At 38.9% G+C, this 20,928-nt stretch overlaps 1 protein-coding gene and 1 non-coding gene across 2 annotated transcripts; one reads left to right on the top strand and one right to left on the bottom strand.

Moving 5' to 3' along the window:
• Positions 1-4,363: 4,363 nt before the first annotated feature.
• Positions 4,364-4,436, bottom strand: TRNAA-CGC (transfer RNA alanine (anticodon CGC)). Its single transcript has one exon. It is a non-coding gene; the product is annotated as a tRNA-Ala (tRNA).
• A 9,126-nt stretch (positions 4,437-13,562) lies between these two features.
• Positions 13,563-20,442, top strand: LOC131236223 (calcium-dependent protein kinase 2-like). The gene is made up of 8 exons (XM_058233357.1): positions 13,563-14,469; positions 15,851-15,994; positions 16,348-16,500; positions 16,930-17,045; positions 18,106-18,273; positions 18,987-19,114; positions 19,434-19,533; positions 20,019-20,442. The coding sequence occupies exons 1-8, from the start codon at positions 13,791-13,793 to the stop codon at positions 20,112-20,114; spliced, it is 1,584 nt and encodes a 527-aa protein (XP_058089340.1). The 5' UTR covers positions 13,563-13,790; the 3' UTR covers positions 20,115-20,442.
• The last annotated feature ends 486 nt before the right edge of the window (positions 20,443-20,928 follow it).

Genomic DNA, 20,928 nt, shown 5'->3' with positions numbered 1-20,928 from the left:
TACAAATATATTTGCAAGTGGTTTGATGGGGCACGTCTATTAGACCAAAGTCTCACATGAGCTAGACCAACCAAATAATGTCATGTCAGTGTCCTATCCAACTCAAGTTTCCTCTCCCTCTTTGATTGGGACGTACATTGGCTACCGACCCTGCCACTAACTAATGGCTAGTGGTAGGTGCTCTATGGCCCCACCATGATGTATGTGTTTCATCCATGTGGTCCATCCATTTTTCCATATCATTTTATAGAAAACCCAAAAGTTAAGAAATCTCAAGTGGAGGTCCACATCTCAGAAAATAATGTTGATTAACCGTGCACCATTAAAAATTTCTTAGAGGCCCCAAGGAAAAAGCTGATATTTGTTTTTTCCCTTCATCCTGTATGACCTAATCAACAGGTTGAATATACAACGGACCATAGGAAATTTTTAATGGTGGATATTCAATCACTATTGTTTTCCAGTAGTGTGGTTCACCTGAGATTTAGATCCTCCTCATTTTTGAGATCAAGCCCAAAAATGATCAGGAAACCCTGATTCCCTTTACCGGCAGCATCCCTAGCAAAACGGGGCCCCACTGAATCTGGTTCCATCAGCAAACCCTTCCATGGAAGCTCTGGTGTAGAATTCATACCAACCAAGTATACATGGGTCCACCATGTTATACAGGTAAAATCCATGCCGTCCATCAGGTGAGAACCTTTATATTTCCCATGAATATAAAAGATCATATCAATAAAGAAACAAAGATGTGTAAATATCTACCTCACTTCTTAAGCTATGGTGTTATTTTTTGCTTGATGAACAGGTTTAATGAAAGATACATACCAAGGTGTCCCCACTAATCAACCTATGGTTAGTGTTCCATCTCCATTTTTTCTTGTGGTAGGACCCACTTGAGTTGTGGATATGACCCTTTTTGGCTTCAGATCCTAGCATTGAGAAGTGCACCCCATGGAGATGATGGATATGACACAAATAACATGATGGACCAACAAATTAAGCTTAGGTTAGGGTTTCATGAAAACAAATGTTGCATAGGATTATGGTCCTATTACCAATGGAGTTACAGTTCGCCTGCAATCCAATCATTTAACGGTCCACACAAGGATGAGTGGACTCACCGGACCTAAGGTAATTAGAAGACTCGTGTGAGCCACACCATATGTATTTGGGATTTTTAGTCATGAATTTTCTCGGTTCTCTATTGTGTGGCCGAAATAAGTCTTGGAATTGACTAATTTTCAGGATCCATTGTGCACGGTGGATCTTGTGAAGTTCCTCCACGCGGTGCTTAGTTAGTGACAGGAAAGATAGTCATGTCAGGGTAATCATCCATAGTCACAGATAAAGATTGATATGACTGATATGGCTTTGCTTGTGTTGACGCAGTAGAATTTGATTGGACAATAAGTTATTGTTAGGAAGAAACCCATGTAGAGCAGATTTAAAAGTTACTCAGGTAATAAAGTATTTAACCAGGCACATCTCTAACAGCAGTTTACAATCAATTAAATCCTTGCATTGCAAGTTTTTATTAAAAATGAGGACCACCTGGGATGTTTTGAAAGTTGTTCCGTATAGTACTCACATGCATGTCTTTGACATAAACATATAATCTAACCATATCCCACCAAGTCATGCCACTAGGGCTGTACTCAGTTTCCTTAAGGGGTGTCTCATTTTTGTGGACACGGAGTGGATAGTAACCCTAATTGGCCCATGGTAGACAAGGATGGACAAAGGCCATGAGGGGCCATTGTGATGTATGGATTTTTATCCACAACGTCCATCTATATTTTTCCATATCATTTTGAGGTATAAGTTAAAAAATGAGTCGGTGTTCCCGGGCTCAAGTGCACCACACTTTGGGAATTTAACATTTACCATTAAAAACTTCGTAAAGGTTGTATAAGTTTTGAATCAAGCTGGTAGTTGTGTTTTCCATTTATCTGCAATCTATGTAACCTTATAAGATGGTTGGATGGCAATTAACCATGAAAGTGGACCTTAGGTAGGTTTCAATGATGGGTGTTATTATCACTCTTACTTTCTATGGTGTGGTCCACTTGAAGCTTGGATCTGCCTCATATTTGGGCTTGCATTCTAAAATGATATGGTATAATGGATGGATGGTGTGGATAAAACCCATACATCACAGTGACCCCTCAGAGCCCTGACCTTACCAATCCGCGTCCCATTTTCATGCCTTCCATTTCGCGTTTTAATTTCCAAGTAAAATTGAACTACACCGTTCATTGTATGCTCGCACTTAATTATCGCATACACTGCATTTATATGCATAAATCCAAACTGTTCATATGGTGCGATCCGCCATAAATGGGGCATATGATCAAAATTATATTGATTGGACCATCCTATCGTTTAGGTAGTAGATAATTTTTAGTGAATTCTGAGTGATGATCTTCTTCCATTTTTACCATCCATAGATATCAAATGATGGGCCTGGAACATGCACTGAGTGTGATTTTATATCATGAAAGATCTACGGTGAGGAATGTACTTTGGACTATCTAGATTGTATATAAAAAATAAAAAATAAAAATGAATAAATAAATAAAAGTACATTTGCATCGATTCTATGGTACGGATAAGAAAAGTCCTCGCATGAGAAATCACTTTCGTACTTAAGATGCCCTTTCCACACAGGGTGGCCCACTTGAGTTTTTTATCAGGCTGATTTTTGTATCTTTCCTGTATATATCTTGCTCAGTTTGACCTGATATAACGGGTTTGATGAAAGATACAACACATGATGGCCCACACACAACCTACGGTTAGCATCCCATTTCCACTATTCCATGTGGTGTGGCCCATATGATCTAATGGATGTAGCTGATTCTTGATTTCAGGACCTAACATCAAGTCTAGAACCTGATGAACAGGGTAGATTTGGCATTTAATACATAGTGGCCCCACTGACTTGGGTGTTTTAAGCCGTGAGTAAAAGTGTTGCTCGGCAATTAGGGGTGTACACCAAGTCGAACCGAGTCAAGCTGGCCTCATCTGACTTGGCTCAGCCACTAGCTGACCCCAGCTTGAACTCAGCTCTGCACAGTCTTCGAGCCTAATTGGCCAGCTTGGCTCGGTTCGGTCAGTAGCTCGGGCTAGTTCGGGCAGACTTTGAGCCACGATTGAACTAAGTTTGCCTGTACAACATTTTCGCAAACACATGAGCTACTCCTTCAAAATCTCATTGTATGTAAAACAGTAGCAATGGTTTTACAGGTATTTTATCAAACACCTTGTAAGCAACATAAAAATCAAGAAAAAAAAAAAAGTATTTGTTTCATATACATATCTTCCTTCCCACCGGCCACACTTCGTTGAGTCATTTCATCAAACACTTGGTAAGCAACATCATGAATATCAAAGTGACTAAGTCACCGAACTGGTTTGATCTGGTTCGATTCGAGTTAGGTTTGATCCAAGTTGAGTCAAGTGGAGTTGGGGTCAGCTCGAACTCATTTTCGAGCTAAAAAAATCAGGTCGACTCGAGTCTAGCCAGCTAACCGAGCTAGCTCAGTTCATGTACACCCCAATTAGGGATGTCAACAGCCGGGCCGAAGTCTGTCTAAGCTCGGCCCAAAAAGTAGAAGCATGGCATAAGCTCGCAATTAGGGATGTCAACGTCCAGGCCGAAGTCTGTCTAAGCCCGGCCCAAAAAGTAGAAGCATGGCACATGCTCAGCCCGTGCCAAAGCTGCGGGGATTGGATACTACCCCACCAGAACTAGCTATAGACGGACGGTCCTGTCAGGGGTTCTATGGGGCCCATTGTGACATATGTATTTTATCCAAGCCGTCCATCCATTTTGAAATTTCATTTTAGCAAATGAATCCAAAAAAGAAGGCAGATCGAAGGCACGCTGGACCACACTACAGGGTGCAATGGTGACAGTCACCCCACCGTTGAAACCATCCTAGGGCCCATGTCGATGTTTATTTACCATCCAGCCTCTTCATAAGGTCACATAAACAATGGATGAAGGGAAACATAAATATCAACTTGATCCAAAACTTCTGTAGCCCCAAAGAGATTTTCAGCCGTAGGAATTCAATCCCTACTCTTTCCTTAAGCATTCGATCTCGTATCAATTTGGGGCTAAGAACCAAACATGAATTTTGAAAATGAATGGACAGTTTAGATAAACCACATACGTCACGGTGGCCCCACAGAGCCCCAGGACCGTCCATCTCTAGCTAAGTCCCGGGGGTTAATACCCAATCCCCGCACGTGCCATAAGCCAAAACTCATAAACCCAAGCCCCAGTACCATTGATCTTTTAATCCGAACTCTAGCAAACAGTGGTGGGTGGGCCAAATTCTAAAAAAGTAGAAAGTGGAGGTGCGGGGAATCGAACCCCGTACCTCTCGCATGCGAAGCGAGCGCTCTACCATATGAGCTACACCCCCTTTGTTGCAAGGGAATCCCATTATTTGATAATCATTCGAACCATACAATTGGGCTAAAGGTGATAAAAGGTCCAGATGTACCGATCTAAACCGACCCACCAATCTTATAAAAAAAAATATCCATTTTTATCAATATTTGGTAGGATCTAATATTTTTAACTTTTATTCCTTAGATATCTAGCCCTTAAAACAGGGCACAGATTAGATACTGCCATGGTCACTGGCCAAATCGCTACTGAAGTAACGTCACCAAGCTTTGTGGACCCCACCATGATGCATGTGTTGTATCCATACCGTCCAAAAATTTTTAGAGATCGTTTTATGGCATGAGAAAAAGAATGAGATAGATCTAAAGTTCAAGTGGACCCACTACAAAAAACCATGGGATCAGTCACACGCACCGTTGAAACATTTACAAGGCCCGGCCACCATGATTTATTTTTTAGATCCAACCTATTCATAAGTTAACATAGAGATAGATGAAGTGATAACAAAAATATAAGCTTGATCGGAAACTTCTGCGGCCCCTAAGAAGTTTTGAACGATGGGTGTCACTGTCCCCACTGTTTCCTATGGTGGGGTCCACTTGAACTTTAGATCTATCTCATTATTTTTCTAATGCCATAAAAAGATCTCTACAAATTGTTGGACAGTATGGATAAAACACATGCATCATGGTGGGGTCCACAGAGCTTGGTGACGTCACTTCAGTAGTGATTTGGCTATTGACCTTGTCGGTATCTAACCCGCACCTCTTAAAACAAGTGTTGCAGACTAAGAGCATCAGACAGTTCATCTAATGGGCCGTACTCCAAAAATCACATTTTCAAGCGATTTTAACCATCGGTGTGACTGGGGCCATCGACACTTCGGCCTGGATTTTGAGTTGGGTGGGCTGGGCCTGTCATGGTCAATCCGTTTTCAAATTCCTATTTTCTTGACCCAGCCTTAATAACTCGAATTGCAGTAAACGTGTGTCATGTGTGTAGAACTGGGTCCCTACGTTGGGATAGTTTTATTAGTGTGTCAGAGTATCAAAGTCTTTCTCTTATGTCACTCCATCCAAAAGCCACATCCGCGTCTGACTGTAGGCCCACCTTGATATATGTATTGTACATCCACTTCATCCATCCGTTTTCCCAACTCATTTTACATCAGTAGAAGAAAAAATATTAATCAGATCCAAATCTCATGTGAACCACACCACAGGAAACAGTGTAATTGAACATACACCGTTAAAAACTTCCTGGGCCCAGGATAATGCTCACCATAACGTTTATTTTCCGTCCAATCAGTTAATAGTCACACATAGAGCTAGGCATCGAGTTGAGTTGGACCGAGTTAGGGCTGACTCGCCTCAATCCGGTTTTGAAATAGGCCTAACCTGAACTCGACACGACTCAATACCGAGTCTAGAATGCCCAACTCAATCCGTGTCCAGTCTGGCCTGGACTTATCCGGACCAAGTCTGATTAAGTCAGAAGTACCAAGTCAGGTCGAGTTAGCACCAAGTTGATGTAGCATCTAGGGAAAATCCATACAGAGACCGAGTTCGACCATGGGCTGAGCCGCCGAAGGGCCATGCCCAACTCGCTAATAACGACAAGATGTATGTGGGTACTTAGCATTAGGGAAATTAAGGTCGGGCGACCATTTCTGAAATGATGAGAAGTTATGATCGCAAGTGCTACTAGCCCCAACGACATCCTAGACCCGACGGAAATTCCGAGAGTCCACCTCTCTTAGGAGTACCCTGAAACTCCGTAAGGGACCTAAACCGCGCGTTAGGGGTCCGCTAGCCTTGAAACTATAGAACAATATCCGTCTTACTAGGCTCGACGTCCATCATAGGAGTCAGACCTGGATTATATCCAGAACCGCTCAACTTAAGTCGAAGGGCGGGTGCATGAGAAGTTCAAATGCCCCAAGGCAGAATCGAACACTTAAGCGAAAAGGGGTTGTCCACTCTTGCATAAAGTTGAGAGTTTTTGGACCGTCGGTTTACGGCTAAATTTTACAAGTAGGGTAAGGATAATTCCCCGCACACATTCATATAATCGCGACTCCGATTGAACACTTCTGACTGTTGATCTGACACGGGTTTCCCACGGCCGATCTACATATCCGATCGTACCGAGATTGTGTCCTAACTTGGATCCATTGGTGGAGAATGTACCTTATGGTATAAATGAGCTTATGGGCCCTAAGGTGTATATATCAAATAGAGTGGCCCTAAGGTGTCCTAACTTGGGCCCTAAGGTGGAGAACATACCTTATGGTATAAATGAGATAGTTAAAAAAGACCGCCCATAAGGTGTATATATCAAATAGAGTGGCCCTAGGGCCATTTACACACCCTCTATGACTAAAAATAGCTCTTAAATTTTCACATTTCCTCCCTATCTGAATTTAGGAGCCCTAAAGTGGGAGAAAGAAGATAAAGGAGAGAGATAAGGAAGAGAGAGATCGAAGGAGGGCTTGCTACGAAGGATGACCCCTCTCCCGCTTGACTCGATATCCAAACCACAACCGTCCTTGCTATTGGAACTTCTCCGGCGACGACCTAAAGTAAAACTACGAACCTCTTTGTCGATGTAGGTCTCCAAATGAGTTTTTTCCAAACCTAATGAACCCGTGTACTTGTATAGGTGGCCGACAATTCTTCATTGGAAACATAATCCTAGGAGCGAGTCCTAGTCAGACGTGTTGTCAATAGGTGCGGACCATAAACATTTAGGTTGTAATTTATTAATGATATTGTTAAGTTATGATTTATGATTGCTAAAGTGGAGTTTACTTGTTACTTTAAGTATACTTAAATCTCTATTAAATGAATTGCAAGTTTGTAGTATAGAAATACTTATGTGTTCGATGAAACGCCTGAATGAGTAATGACTAAATTTAATTATAAAATGTAAATATTATTAGTTCTAAATACGACTTAAGTCAATTAGTATGAGAAATAGGATTACAAGAGTAGTCCAAGTAGCCGGTAAATTTTTGCATTTTGGTAACCGAATTAGGTTGGCCACCCTGGGTAAGTTCGAATGATGCGGGTCGGACATTGACTACCAACAGTGGCTAGGCCACGCGTGGCGCTTATGTGCTCTATGCCGGTTACATTAGTGTACACCTACACCAACTGAAATTGCCTAAAGAACCGGTCGACCTCTTGTATATTCACCATGTATGACCACAACTACTTGAATCTGGGGCACCCCCTTACCATTGTGTAGGTCCATTATTAACTATGGTACTGTGATCCTCAAAACTCGTGAGCCGGGCATGGTGGTATGAGACATCGTGTCCGTACTGTCGACCTATGCTGGGGTGACGAGCCTCCTCGTAGTGACCACAAACATCACTTTTACAACTTGTCTTTCGTATGTATTTATTTAGGAGTGACGAAGCCATCCCGCGCCTAGTGATTCAGATGAGATCGATGATTAAAAGGGAGGTGTCCTAGCTTCCTCAAATTATTGGATGAATAGGCATAATTAATCACTTAGCTAGCATAACCATTCACCACATCACACTAGTATAGAATGTGGTGAAACAGGTGTTAAAGTCGCGGATTGAGGAGGTGTTGTCATTTACAAACCAGGTGGTCGGAGTCGCGTGTTGAGGGAGTGTTGGATGGTGAGGGCATGCATTATTTCATAAACTCCATTATTTGCATTAATAAGAATAATTAAGAAGTATTTATTTTACATTACTTTATCATTCATGTGCTGATAAACTTGATAAAATTTATAACTCATGCTTTATAGAACCACTCAGTTGATCACTTACTCCCACTCTGGGACGGCATTTTAAAACATCAACCAGACACTAATGTAGATGTAGGAACCGTCGAGGCCCATGCGCTGGAGCATACATTCCTAGATGAGGAGGAGTTCACCTACTTTCAGTTCTCGGACGGGCCGATGTAGACCACACACTTCTAGACGAGGAGAGCTGGGAGCACGGGGTTAGATGCTGTCGCATTTCTAAATTTTTGTCATTTTTTTGGAACTGTATGTTAAACCTAGCTATGAACCCATACTCTAGAAGAAATTACACTAAATATGTTTCGATTTACACATTTGCTTCAGTCATTTTAAATCTGGCATATAATACACTGGTTAGTATAATTTTATGCATGCTCAAATGCCTAAAGGTAGAAGTAATGAAAAAATCAGCTTCCGCAGATCATAAGTGATGTCCGGAATCTCAGGAGTCGAGCTTTGCTCAACCCTTGAAATTCAGGGCATTACAGTCTGGGATGAGTGCTTGGGCCCACTGTGATGAGTGTGTGGGCCCACTGTGATGTGTGTGTGTATATATATATATATATATATATATATATATATATATATATATATATATATAGGGAAAAGGTACTATGTGCTCAACCTCACGATAAGCTCCCGTGAGGTCGAGCTGTGTGGGCCCCACCATGATGCGTGTCGACCATCAACACCGTGCATTTGATGGGTCCCCTTTAAATTATGGGATATCCCAAAAATCAACCATATACGGAACTCAGGTGGGCCATACCATCTAAAATCATGTGAAGACACCGTTAAAACATATAAAAGCACTTTGTGGGGCCCACCTGAAATTTGCATGCGTCTGAAACTTGGTCTGAACCCTCATCCAAGTGGGACACACATAATGGATGGGCTGGATTTGCAAACCACATCTCGGTGGGCCCAAAAAATTATTATGAATGTTTTAATGGTGCAAGGCCCCTCCCCACTTCTGTATGTGGTGTGGCCCACAAAAGTCACGGATTGACTTGATTTTTGAGATCTAGGCCCACGATGGAATGGTGCATCTGACTAATGAGGTAGATGTTCGAAACGCATCACGGTGGGGCCCACACAACTCGACCTCATGGGACGGACTTGTGAGGTCGAGCGCATAGTACCTTTTCCTATTATATATATATATATATATATATATATATATATATATATATATATATATATATATATATATATATATATATCATAAACATTATAGTTATATATATATATGATATAATATTACTTGCAAAGGTTATATAATTTATAAGTTGTAGCTAAATATATTAATATCATTAATATGATATATAATATATGTCATTGTGATATATTAAAATAAGTGTTACACTAATATATAGATAAATAATATTTATAATATATTATAAAAAAATATTTATTATGGTTATATAATATATAAATTTATTATATGAGGTTAAAATTATATATCACATTATCATATAAGTTAATGACATAATATATAATTGTTATATCTATTGTATTTAATGATATAACAATTGATTTATATGTACTTATATATAATCATTATATGGTATAGATTTATAAATATTTAATAATATTAAGGTATTATTTTATGTATGTAATATATTAATAACATATAATAATTAGATATATCCTTTGAATTATTTATCTTAATAACTTAATGATAGGTATATCATAATTTATAAAATATTAATGGTAATAATATATAATGTATTATAAAATCAAAATTATTACATTAATTAATTTATATGATATTATAATTTAATAATCATATTAGTTACATAAAATGTTATTATATAAAATTTATATAATTTATGGATAAAATATATAAATCAAAAATTGATTAATTATATTGTCTCTAGTTTGAATCCAAGGTTGATATTATATGTAAATATTATATCCGTATGTTATTACAAATATAAGTATGTTTTGTATAACAATTATAATTTATATAATAACATAACATTATGTTATTATATAAATATATGATAATAATTATTATATTATGTATAGAGCTGGGCATCGGTCCGGATCAGATCGGATTACGTCCAACCCGATCCGATCTAAAATCCCAATGGCTTGACCCGAACTTGATCTGATCCGAGACCCAATCCAAGTCACCAAACTCGGACCGATCCGATGCATGGTTGGCCTGACCCGAACTGAGTCCGACTCGGTTAGGGAAACCGAGTCGGATTGGGTTGGGTACGATTCGGATCGTATGAACTTTAATTCAACTGTTTCATGTGCTGTGGTCCACTTCAGCCTTTAATATACCGACTTTTCGTGCCCATGGTCTAAAATAATATATCAAAATGGATTAACGGCTTAGATAAAATACATACATTAAGGTGGCCCCCACATGGCTTTAAAAGACTTTCAATCTACTGTATACATGTTTTTACTGGACTTTGCCTTTTGACGTGCACGGTGCACTACACGAAATGGCAGTGGCTTGCTTTTCACGCGAGCACAGCGTCCACATAATGACTTTTTTATCAACGTTTGCGAGTTCTGTGAGTCTGATCATGAGGTATGTGTTATATCCAAACCATCCATCCATTTGGCGAGCTCTTCTTAAGGCTTGAGACGAAAAATAAGATAGAACTAACTATCAAGTGGACCACACGATTTGTTTAACAGTGAAAATCATTCTCTACTGTTATTTGTAGTGTGGTTCAGATGATCTTTGGATATTGTTTATTTTTTAGATAATTCTCTATAATTTTCTTTATAAATATATGAACGGTGTAGATATAATAAATACATTATTGTGGGGCCCATAAAACTTTGATCTCCTTTGAATCGTTTGTACAACCCAGAGCTCGAGGAGCGTCAGACGCCAATACCTATACTAGAAACGGACTGTCTACTCTCCTTCCCACCGGCCACTGGCTGGTGGTCGGTGCTCTATGGGCCCCACCATGATGTATGTGTTTCATCCATGCCCTCCATCTATTTTTATAGATCATTTTATTTATGAGAAAAAAATGAGATATATCAAAATCTCAAGTGGACCACATTATAGGAAACAGTGTTGAATGAATGTTGACCATTAAAAATGTTTTGGAGGCCATAAAAGTTTTTGATCAAGCTGATATTTATTGTTTCCCTTCATCTGGGTCTTTATGACCTAATCAACAGATTACAGGTCAAATAAACAGTACAATGGGCCTTAGGAGGATTATAATGGTGGATATCCAATTATTATTGTTTTCCTGTGGTGTAGTCCACTAGAGATTTATATCCATATCATTTTTTTGTATAAAGCCCTGGAATGATCTATAAAATGGATGAATGGAATGGATGAAACACATACATCTCCGAATCGGATCGAATCGGATTGAATCGAATCAGATTACGGATTGGGTCGGTCCGGGTAGGTATGGATCCAAACTCGACCCCAAACTCGATCCGCACTAATCCAGGCGATTGGATCGGTTCAGATCGGGTCGGATCCACCGGATTGGGTCAGGATTGCCCAGCTCTAATTATGTATATGATATTATTATAATGATAAAATTATATTTTGATTATAATTTTTAATATCTATTACAATATTATGTATATATAATTTTATGTGATGGTATTATATCTTTAGACATGTAATATAATGGGTAGAAAAGACCTTCAGTAAGAAACATCAAGGAGAATGTAGGTGTCCGGCAGACGTTTGTCATATTGCATTTGAGTGGTTAGCAAAGGTGGGTAGGTTGATGCAAATTTTAGGTAATGAAATATGGGAAAAACAACCCATAATGTATTGAAGATTCATCATAATGAGTTAGTTTATAAAATATTTATATCTTATAAATTTTATGTTACCTATAAATTAATATATCGTATAATTTCTCTACACCTATAATTATGATAATAGTTACTAATAATTAGTAACTATTTTAATCAAATATATAACAATTTAATGTATAGTTCAGTCAATATAATGCTATTGTAATGATGAATATATGATAAGTATATATCAATCTTAAAATCAGTATTTGGTAACATCTTATTATAATCACCAACAAATAGTTATCATCGAAAATTAATCGACAAATATATAAATATATATATATATATATATATATATATATATATATATATATATATATATATATATATATATATATATATATATATATATATTATGATTATTATCATTAATAACAATATTTTTATATTTGTTATGCTATAATATAAATAAAAAATTATAATATATAATTATAGATGACATAATATAATCATATATGATATAAAATGTGGTTATATAATATATATTACATATTGTCATAGTTTTGTATTATATTATAGCAAATAATCTTGAAGTTATATAACATATTGTATAACATCATATAATTATATAAATATTTTTCATGATATTTCGTCTTTATATCTTAAAATATGTTATAATCCAAATTATATATATTATACCATATTATTGATATGTATAACGATTATTTTAAATTGATATAAATTTTTATATAAAACTCTATACACACACACACACACACACACCCGAGTCAAGTCGGCTTTCGAATCGAGTCGAGTCTAACCAGATCGAGTTTCGGGTCAAGCTGAATCGAGTTACTAGGTAACTCAAACTCAACTTGGTTTGAGTTCGGATTGAGCGAAGCCTACTCGGTTCGGATGGACGAGTCGAGTTAGCTGAATCGAGTCATCCCATGCTCACTTCTAGTCACACAAACTTGAATGAAAGTAGCAAAATAAAAAACCAAACCAAAACAAAACAAATATCAACATCATCCAAAACATTTGTGGCCGATATAAGAAGTTTGTAATGGTCAATCACAACTGTTTCCAGTAGTGTGGTCCACCTAAAATTTAGATCTTCTTAATTTTTTGTTCCAGCATGGTTATACAATACATACATCAAGACCTGCTTCATGGTCAGGGTCGCCCGGTGTTGGGTGAGGCGGCAGGGGCACACCTAATTCGCTCTTCCCAACTAAAGCACAACTGTACACGTGGCATATTCCTAACCCAGCTACACTTTCGAGATCATGTAAGAACACTAGGTGGGCCATAACAAAAAAATTCATTAAACGTATAATGATGACTGGTTATTGAACATATATTGGACGGTGAATAGAAAGTTGAACACTAATCTGAGATCACGACCATTTAATTAAAACCAAAATTGGGTCTCTAACCCATAAAAATGATCTTCAACTATTTCAACGGTTTATTTAAGGTATGAATGTTTCACATATAAAATTCCGTTTGCATGTTTACTGTCGGAGTATCATAAAACTCCTTAAAAGACAAAAAACGGTTGCCTTTCCCGCCATTCTCTCCCAACCGGTAACGACCTTTTCAACCATTTTCAAACTCAACCCTCCCTACAATCCCTCACCATCAATCCCTCCTTGCAGTTCCTTCAGTAATCCTACCTGTACTTTTCCCACCCTTTCTTCCATTTTCCCCCCTTTTTTCTCTCTCTTCTCTATCCCTCTATACATGCATTTCCTTCTCAGAAAACCCCTTTCTTCAACCCTCAAAACCCCATATCTGCCTCCAGATCCAACCTTCCCCTCCTCAATCTCCCATGGGTAATTGTTTCTCCCATGGCAAAGCAGAAAAAACTGAAAATGCTGAGTCGAATCCCGACGGTGACGCGGATGACCAGAACCCTGCAGACCCCACCAGTGCCCCATCAACAAAGTCCCCACCCACTACAACTAATGGGTCCCGCCACCCGACGAAGCCTGCAGCAATCGGGCCTGTCTTGGGTCGGCCTATGGAGGATGTGAAGTCCGTTTACACGATGGGGAAGGAGCTCGGGCGGGGCCAATTCGGTGTGACCCACCTGTGCACCCTCAAGAGCAGTGGGGAGCAGTTCGCATGCAAGACAATCGCGAAGCGGAAGCTTGCGAACAAGGAGGATATTGAGGATGTCCGAAGGGAAGTTCAGATCATGCACCATCTGACGGGCCAGCAGAATATCGTGGAATTGAAGGGCGCATACGAGGATAAGCATTCTGTCCATTTGGTTATGGAGCTGTGCGCCGGGGGGGAGCTCTTCGATAGGATTATTTCAAAGGGGCATTACACGGAGCGTGCGGCCGCATCACTGTTGAGGACGATTGTACAGATTGTCCATACGTGCCATTCAATGGGTGTCATTCATAGGGACCTCAAGCCTGAGAACTTCCTTCTATTGAGCAAGGATGAGAATGCGCCGCTCAAGGCCACTGATTTCGGGCTTTCTGTGTTCTTCAAGCAAGGTTTGAGGCTGATCTTGCATCTTATTTTGATTTTTTTTTTCCTCTCTTTCTCTCGCTTTGTTGGGGAAAATGGCAGGATGACAGCCCGCACTTCACAAACCGATCAGACGATCATAGCAAGCACTTTTCTTTGCTGACTGTCAACCATTAGCTTGTTCTGCTTCTTACTACCCTTTTTAAGGCTACTCGATCGGATGGCTAGGATCGTCTTATTGTTGTGTTCGAACTGTGGGGGCCCACTAGATGAATGGTCCCAATACTCCCAATCCACCTTCATCTCTGTCCTCAATATAGTGGGAGATGGGCTGTGTGAAAGTTGTATTGAATCACTTCAATTTTGTGGGCTCTGCTCTTAATTTGAGTGGCATTTGGAAGTTCCCGCATTGATGAGAGGATGTTATTTGCTCAAAAAAAAAAAAAAAAAAAAAAAAACTGATTGATATATTAGAGAGGGATAAAACGCAATTCTATTCCATTTTCCATGTTGCCCCAAACACAAAGCAGGATGGCTTCCACTCAAGTCATAGAACCAATCCCAATTTGGCATTTCTTCCAAACAATACCTATTAAGTGTTATGGTTTGAACTTCGAAGATTTTCATTTTTAGTTTCTGGTACACAAAATCAGAGCACTTTGGAGTAGGCGATTTTTGAAATTTTCAATTGTTGATGGGCTGATTGCAAGATACACTTGAATTTTGAAAAAATAATAATAATAATAATTCTACACTGATCGAAATGTAAGTTTTCAATGATTAAATGGAAATTTTGAAATTCTCAATTTCTGCAAGAAATCTAAAAATAGCTGAGCTTTGTCTTTTTTATTCGTATTCCTGTACTTTTGACGACATAATCTGTCACTTTTCTATTTTTTTCATATGTTATACTACTGTAACCACACTTGATTACCACATGAAATTACAACTCTATCGGTTGAATTCTTCAAATCTAGATTGACGTTATAGATGTTGTGCTTTCACTCAATTTCCATGGGTGGCCCATACTTGAAATTCTTATAAGCCCACATACACATCTAGATGTGAACATCCAGACCATATATCAGGTAGAGCTTAGCCTATGCTGAAAGACTTCCTACCAACTTCTCTAGTGGGCCACGCACGCAAGAAAACAACTGGACGATTTAACGGTGATCGTTGATGATCCAAATGCAAATCGCTTGTGTGGCCCACCTCTCTTACCGGATGAGTTGAACAGCCCCGTTCTTGCTACAGATCATCTAAAACAATGTGGGACCCACCAAATGCATGATCTGGATGTTGGCATGTGTGACCACTTCTCGAATTCTACATTTAGACTTGAAATAGCTTAAGATTTATTATTGAAGCTTTCCCATCGACAAGCATCATTTAATCCCTGAACAGGTGAAGTTTTCAGAGACATCGTCGGCAGCGCATATTACATTGCACCCGAAGTGTTGAAGCGAAGATACGGTCCTGAAGTCGATATCTGGAGTATTGGAGTGATGTTGTATATTCTTCTCTGTGGAGTTCCTCCTTTTTGGGCTGGTAATTCATTTCCTTCCCTTTTTTTAAGCCTTCATCAGGTGGGCCTTATCATGAACATTGCCTGGCCCAAAAATCACATCAGTCCACTTACCAGGTGTGAGCTAAATTCGTACTTTGAATAAGGACTTCTGTTCATTTGTTCCCAACCGTCCATTTTTCTCACATGTTAGTGGCCCACCTGATGAGCTCTGACCACCCTGACTTTCGAGCCACGGCGTGTTCATGTGGGGCCCTCGATAGTCATCTGGCAAATCTCCTTAGCATTTCCATAACTGTTGTTCTTACCATAAGGAGAGGTTAATAACAAATAAGCGAATAAGAATATATGATCTGATCAAAACATATGGTGACAGAGTCGGAGCATGGAATTTTCAATGCCATCTTGCGTGGGCACATCGATTTCACGAGTGATCCGTGGCCGTCCATCTCACCAGGGGCAAAGGATCTGGTCAAAAAGATGCTAAATACAGACCCAAAGCAGAGGCTCACAGCATTCCAAGTTCTCAGTGAGTATGGTTTACTCCCTTACTATGGACCTGCATCAACCAGTAAAAAACATGGCAGTGAAAAAAATAAAAGGATTATATGAATAATGCTTGATCAAAAGAAAAAGATACCCAGAAATGTTACAGGTGGGGCCCACCCTAAGGGCAACTACAACTAGTGGTCCACATTTAACAAGGGGGCCAATTAGACAGCTTGGATCATCCAAATGGGTGAGATCTTTGAAGTATCCCTCATCCACCATGCAGGCCACCATATGAATGTTTGCGAAAGGTGGGCCCCAGATGTATAGTTTAGTGGGCCATGGAGATTCTTAATCTCACAATTTTTCAGTATTATACTACTATCAGTAATATAATAAATATGATAGATGTTTCCCGAAATAGCGTTAAACGGTATGTATGTACTGATCTATCTATGTGGGTTTTCAGATCATCCATGGATTAAAGAAGATGGAGAGGCACCAGATACACCTCTTGACAATGCTGTGCTGAACAGGCTGAAACAGTTCACACAAATGAACAAGTTCAAGAAAGTCGCTCTCAGGGTATAAATTCCAATCTTTGAAATTTATGGGTTATTTCTTCATTGGTTAATGACTATTTCATCTGAAATATCTATATTTCCAGTTGAAATTAGAAGACTGTAAATGAATTTCACAAGTAGATAGCATGTGTTGCATTTGGATGCATGATTGAATTAAATTGCGATAGCTACTTCAGTAATGGAACCGTGGTCGAATTGCAACTGTGTCGCTTTTCAGTTGGATTTGAAAGGGAAATTTTTTATTTAGTGGGCTACTTCCTCATTATGAATACGAAGAAAGATAATTACAATGAGGTATGTCTGATGCCCGGCCAAGAGTTTCTATAGAATGGTTGAGTTTTCAATTGTACAGGTTGGGCCCATGGTTCATTGATCTAAACCGTTGATATGATGGGACTGGGACTCACCATTAGATATCCCATCGACCAAAAATCCCCAGATTGGATGATCCTAGACATCAAAATATTGGCCCTTTTGAATGTGTATGACTGCTATATTCTTTCTTAACCATCTATACTGTGGCTTACAATTGAAGAGTTAGGATTTTCCCATCTGTGGTCACCCAGAGTGAGGAAAATGTTATCGACGGTTTGTCATTTGAACCATGGGCGCCACTCATACAAAATGAAAACCCCAGCATACAGTAGAAGCTCTCAGGTTGAGCATTGTATAACACCTCAATGAAAATTTGGTGCTTTCCTCTCTACTGAAGTTGTATTCATTGTATTCGCAATTCAATTCAATAGTGCATCGTCATATTTGATTTGACCTTAACCAACTTTAATGTGTTCTTTGCCTATCTCAAACTTTAGCTAATCAATCAGTCAGCATAAATAGTTTTCTAACTAACTTAAATTCCCAAATCACATTTTAATTTTAATAATCAGATCTTTAGATTGCTAATTACAGTTTCTACAATCATTATCTAACATACCCAAGTGACAAATCCCAGTTCTTAATCTGCTACACTGAATTTCAAGTTAAAATTTCTCCTCTTACTAATCAGATAGTATGATTCCTTCTACTGACTGCTCTTTCTTTTGTTTCTATGAAATGGGAAGGTGATAGCAGGGTGTTTATCAGAGGAAGAAATCATGGGCTTGAAGGCAATGTTCAAAAGCATGGATACTGATAACAGTGGGACTATCACACTTGAAGAACTAAAACAAGGACTCTCCAAGCAAGGAACGAAGCTATCGGAAGTTGAAGTTAAACAGCTGATGGAAGCTGTAAGTTATTAGTTAAAAAGAAATCGTAGATATCATTTGATTACTCAAATGTGGTAGAAAATACGTTGAACACATCCTGATGCGTCGGATTGTAGGTTGTGTTTGGACGTCTGGTTGCATCGAATTGCAATAAATACTAAAGAGTAGATGGCCAAAGTGGAGCTAGCCACAACCCATTTGTAATGACAAACTGGCCTGAGTTGCTGTTTTTTCTTATCAATCTCAATTATGGGTTGGTTGGTTTTAACCCACTTTGATTGTTTCCACTATCATGAGCTGAACCCATTGCAGTTCAGTTCAATAAACCATCCAAACGAACAATAAACATTCCCCAAAATTTAGAAATGGCACATTTACTCAAAAACGTGCCACGGTCTGGCAACCACGTTCTCTTGTGTTGGATTATAGGCCCCGTTTGGATGTTCAGTGGCCAATAATTCAATTCGATAAACACTAAATGACCAAAGTACAACTAGCCACGGCCCATCTGTGATGAGAAACTAGCCCCTCAAATTGCAAGTACAGTTGTATCAACTCCAACTTCACACAATTGCAATTAGGGGCTTGGTCTCCATAACTCGACTTTGATCTTGATCAGAATGAATTGCAATTTGGTTTGATTAAGCATCCAAACGCATCATTCACCATGGAACTTTTTTTTTCTCCTTTTCTTTTCATACTTCAAGATTTCCTAATACTTTAGTTTTGAAAAGGCCGATGCAGATGGGAACGGAATAATTGACTACGACGAATTCATCACAGCGACAATGCACATGAACAGAATGGACAGAGAGGAGCATCTCTACACTGCATTCCAATACTTCGATAAAGATAACAGTGGGTACGTATGAGTAAAGATAAATGCGACGACTGCTGAAACCTTAAGTTAATGGTTGTGCATATGATGGGCCCCACCATATCTTCTAATGGTGCAAAAATCAGGACAGTCCAGTCAATAGATGGGCGGCCAATGTATGGAATAAAAATGGCCAACAGTCCATACAATGTACCCATGTGAACTGGACCAGCTTGATTTTCAGGCAATGGGGAATCAATAGAATTGCCCACCAGATGAACAGCCAGGATCTTGTTTGCAAATTCCACATTATCGACCCCACGATCAATTAATCCATTTTTCTGTTTCTTTTTCTCCCTGTTAGATACATCACAACTGAAGAGCTAGAACAAGCTCTTAAGGAGTATGGCATGCATGATGGGCGGGACATAAAGGAGATTATCTCTGAAGTCGATGCAGATAATGTAAGTAAATGTCGAGATTGTTTTCTAAATTATTACTGAATGGAGTTAATATCTGCACCGGCCTTGATCGATCGATACACCTATATTGTCTACTTCTAGTAATTCAGCAGTAGAACTGTGTACTGTTGCATTACTAAAAGTCTCAGTCATCATCACTCCTGAGAGTTGATGATTTCAAAACATCTTCACCATACAGATGGCACTTCTATGCATCAATCAGGACCATTTGTATACCATGAAATTATCATGTGGATGGGCCACACCCCAAAAACCATCAGGTTCAAGCTATGGTAGCCATTGGGTCAGTGGCTACAAATGGACTATCAATTCAAAGTTGAGCAATTGATTGTCCAGTAGGTGCAATTTTCTGGTCATGGCCCCCACCTATGAGGTGACCCACCAAAAACAACGGTCCAGATCACCGCAAGATATTTCTCTAGTTGGAAATGAACTAATGTTTATCCACGTTGAGCGATCACATGCAGGATGGAAGGATCAACTACGATGAATTCTGTGCGATGATGAGAAAAGGAAATCCAGAAGTGAACCCGAAGAAGAAGAGACGGGACTCTTTCGTCTGATCGGGACTGATCATGACGGGGGGAATATTGGACGGTCAAGGGGTTTTTGGTAGTGCAACAACATTGATGACCCTGGGAGAAGCATAAGAAGGTTGTAAGAAATACAAAATGTTCATGAAACCATGTACACTATGTAAAAGTGAGGAGGGGGGGAAGTTAGGGAGAGAATCCAATGGCCTTTTATGGGGTTTGAGGGTTGTGGGATTTTCTCCTTCCTGATCACTAGGCCAGGGAAAAGATAATTTCATATTAATGGTCAGGATTGGGGCTGTTCTTAGTGTGTATTTTCCATTTTTTTTTCTTTAAAAAAAAAAAAAAAAGATAGAAAGATCCAAATTCTTCTTGTAGCTCTTAAGATTTAGCATTGTGAATTGGGCTAGTACAGATTGGCAAGCCCAGGCTGGTAATTCAAGATCCAAATCCAAGCAACAATCAAGGAAAATTTTATAGTCCCAATCCGATAAAAAACTCACTAAGCCCAAGCCCAAGCCCAACAAAGTCCACACAATTGTTATCATGGCTAGTGCCCAACCTAACTCAATCAGACAGATCAATGGCCTTGATCTGAACCATCTAATTACTAATTAGATTAGAAGTTTTAAACAAGAATCGACGATGAGATAGAACTGGTTGTGAATAACTTTAAAAAGTGTCAAGATCAAATAAAGTCTAGCCTAATAGAAATTACTTAATTCACAATATAGTTTTTAATAAATATAACTTCACGATTAGTTATTGAAATTACTATTCTAAAATATGATTGGAAAATTAATAATAAAGCTAACAACTTGTCCTAATATTCCAAACCATTGTA

Source organism: Magnolia sinica, unplaced genomic scaffold, assembly GCF_029962835.1.
Source record: "Magnolia sinica isolate HGM2019 unplaced genomic scaffold, MsV1 ctg311, whole genome shotgun sequence".
NCBI classification, from domain to species: domain Eukaryota; kingdom Viridiplantae; phylum Streptophyta; class Magnoliopsida; order Magnoliales; family Magnoliaceae; genus Magnolia; species Magnolia sinica.
Note: the sequence above shows the minus strand (reverse complement) of the source record. Positions and strands in the feature narration are given on the sequence as shown.